The sequence below is a fragment of the Rhincodon typus genome, chromosome 36, assembly GCF_021869965.1.
Source record: "Rhincodon typus isolate 14 chromosome 36, sRhiTyp1.1, whole genome shotgun sequence".
Classification (NCBI taxonomy): domain Eukaryota; kingdom Metazoa; phylum Chordata; class Chondrichthyes; order Orectolobiformes; family Rhincodontidae; genus Rhincodon; species Rhincodon typus.
This window is the reverse complement of record NC_063367.1, coordinates 20,923,978-20,926,245: the sequence shown is the minus strand read 5'-3', so window position 1 is coordinate 20,926,245 and position 2,268 is coordinate 20,923,978. Positions and strand designations below refer to the sequence as shown.

General features: G+C 41.9%; 1 protein-coding gene across 1 annotated transcript; it reads left to right on the top strand.

Moving 5' to 3' along the window:
• The first annotated feature begins 6 nt into the window (after positions 1-6).
• mfap1 (microfibril associated protein 1) lies at positions 7-2,268 on the top strand. The gene is made up of 3 exons (XM_048617102.1): positions 7-166; positions 636-725; positions 1,803-2,268. The coding sequence occupies exons 1-3, from the start codon at positions 8-10 to the stop codon at positions 1,983-1,985; spliced, it is 432 nt and encodes a 143-aa protein (XP_048473059.1). The 5' UTR covers position 7; the 3' UTR covers positions 1,986-2,268.

The following is a 2,268-nucleotide window of genomic DNA, read 5'->3' as shown; positions in this document are numbered from 1 at the left end:
TTGCAGCATGGAGAAGGAGAAAGCTGAGATCGACCGGATGCATAATCTGACTGAAGAGGAGAGGCGAGCAGAACTTAGAGCAAACAGCAAAGCCATTACCAATAAGGCCAGCAAAGGAAAGTACAAATTCCTGCAGAAGTACTATCACAGAGGAGCCTTCTTCATGGTAAGTGGGGCTAATTTCACCCAACACTGACTCTGCTGTCCAGGATTCCCTTGTGTTTCTAGTCACCGGTACTTTAGCCTGTGCTCATACTCCTAGTCATTATCCAGTGAATTACACTGGGAAACGTTTACAACAGGATTGGGCTCCAACACTTCAGTTTGCAAATATTCTGATTGCTCTCGGCCAAGATTAATAGCCATTCAGTCAAGTCCGAAAGAGGTTGCTGCTGCATGTGGCACCAGGCCCTCGTGAGAGACAGCATGTTTAGGAGGCAGTCATGGCACTCACTGTTGTTACGTCTTCAAGCCAGCACTGATTATTTTGGATAAACTGGACCACAGAAGAAATTTTTGTGTTTTGTTTTATTGTAGCCACATCTGGTCTATATTGAGAATATACATCACTTATTTGGTGTAAAATTCCCATTAGAATGTCAAATGAATTGATGTTCTTTTTTAATGTCTAACAGGATGAAGAGGAGGATCTTTACAAACGGGACTTTAGTTCCCCGACACTGGAGGATCATTTCAATAAGACCATCTTGCCCAAAGTCATGCAGGTACAGTACTGTGCATCTCGATTACTTGATGTTGTATAGCTGCTGCTGGTGCCAACATGTGTGTGCCTCATGCACTACTCCCGTTTGATAAGGAGCTGCTTCTGAGCAGGTTAGAAGACTGCATGTTTATTATAGGCGGGACCTTCATAAAGAATAGCAGCCCTGGGTACGAGAGAGAGGGCTATAAAGGGGTCAGCTAGAAGGACAGTATCCCTGCAGTCAGGTGACTCAAGGAAGATGCTGAGACCCGTTGGACTTTGAGATCATACAGTACATGAAGAGTAAAGCTCCACTGGCTATCTTACTCACTTCCTCACTGACCTACGCTTCATCTGGAAAAATGCACAGCATATTGGTCAGTATCCAAAAGAGAGAATCTGTTTTTGTATTTCTTGTGAAGTCTTTGTCAGAATACTGTACTATATAACGGAAGATCCCACCAGAAACTTTAAAACGGCTCTTTTTCAAATGTCTCTGTTGTGCGTTTTCCTGGCACCATAACCATCAGTTGTGAAAGATGGGAAATGAGAAATTGCAGTTGCTTCCTGTATGACTCGTGCTAGTTGGTAACTCTGTAAAGAATGATTAACTTGGCCATATGTCCACATGTGAGAAAGTCATACGAAAAGACAAAGTGGAGAATGCTGGAATCAGAACTGAGGAAGGACAACAAAAACTTCAATCCACCTTTTCTATTTGTTTAGTTGTTATCTTGTTTCAAGCCTTTAATTTGGATTTTAGAACTTTCAGTTACCAAGGGAGTAACTGAAAAGTTTTCAAATTGAAATTTGTCAGTTTTAATGATGTGGTGTATACTGCTTTAATGGACAGTGAGGATTGAATACTAGCTTCCAAAATGAGATTTAACAAATCTGTAAAAGGGAAAAATTCTGCAGGATATAGAGCAAATGCCAGTGGGGAGGTACAACTAATCATGTAGGGCCTTTTTCAAAGGGCCAGCTTACTGGCCTCTGTGTGATCTTATGGCTGATAGACTGCACTTTTCCAGGACTGCGTTGTGAAATTTGCTTCATTGCTATTTAAACTGCATTTGAGTTTTTACACTTCCTTCACCAGGTCAAAAACTTTGGTCGTTCGGGACGGACCAAATACACTCACCTGGTTGACCAAGACACCACCTCGTTTGACTCGGCATGGGCCCAGGAATCTGCTCAGAATAGCAAGTTCTTCAAACAGCGGGCAGCTGGTGTGCGCGACGTCTTTGAGAGGCCATCAGCCAAGAAAAGGAAGACCACGTAATCCTGGGGAGGCAGGGACATTGTAGCCACATGCACTTTGTGCTTTACACCAAGCATCACAGCTCTCTCACAGTGAATCATACCAGCGCTGGTTTCAGGTTCTAAACCCCACCCTTTGACGTATTGTTTACCTTGCCAAGAATACTGTTCACAAGTAATTTAAATCTTTTTTTTTTAAAGAAAAACAAATATACTTTCTGAAGAGTTTACAACTCTGTAATCATGTATTGTTTTCCTTTCCTGTTGTATTGTCAAATATGATAAAAACTGAGTTCGTGAATTTA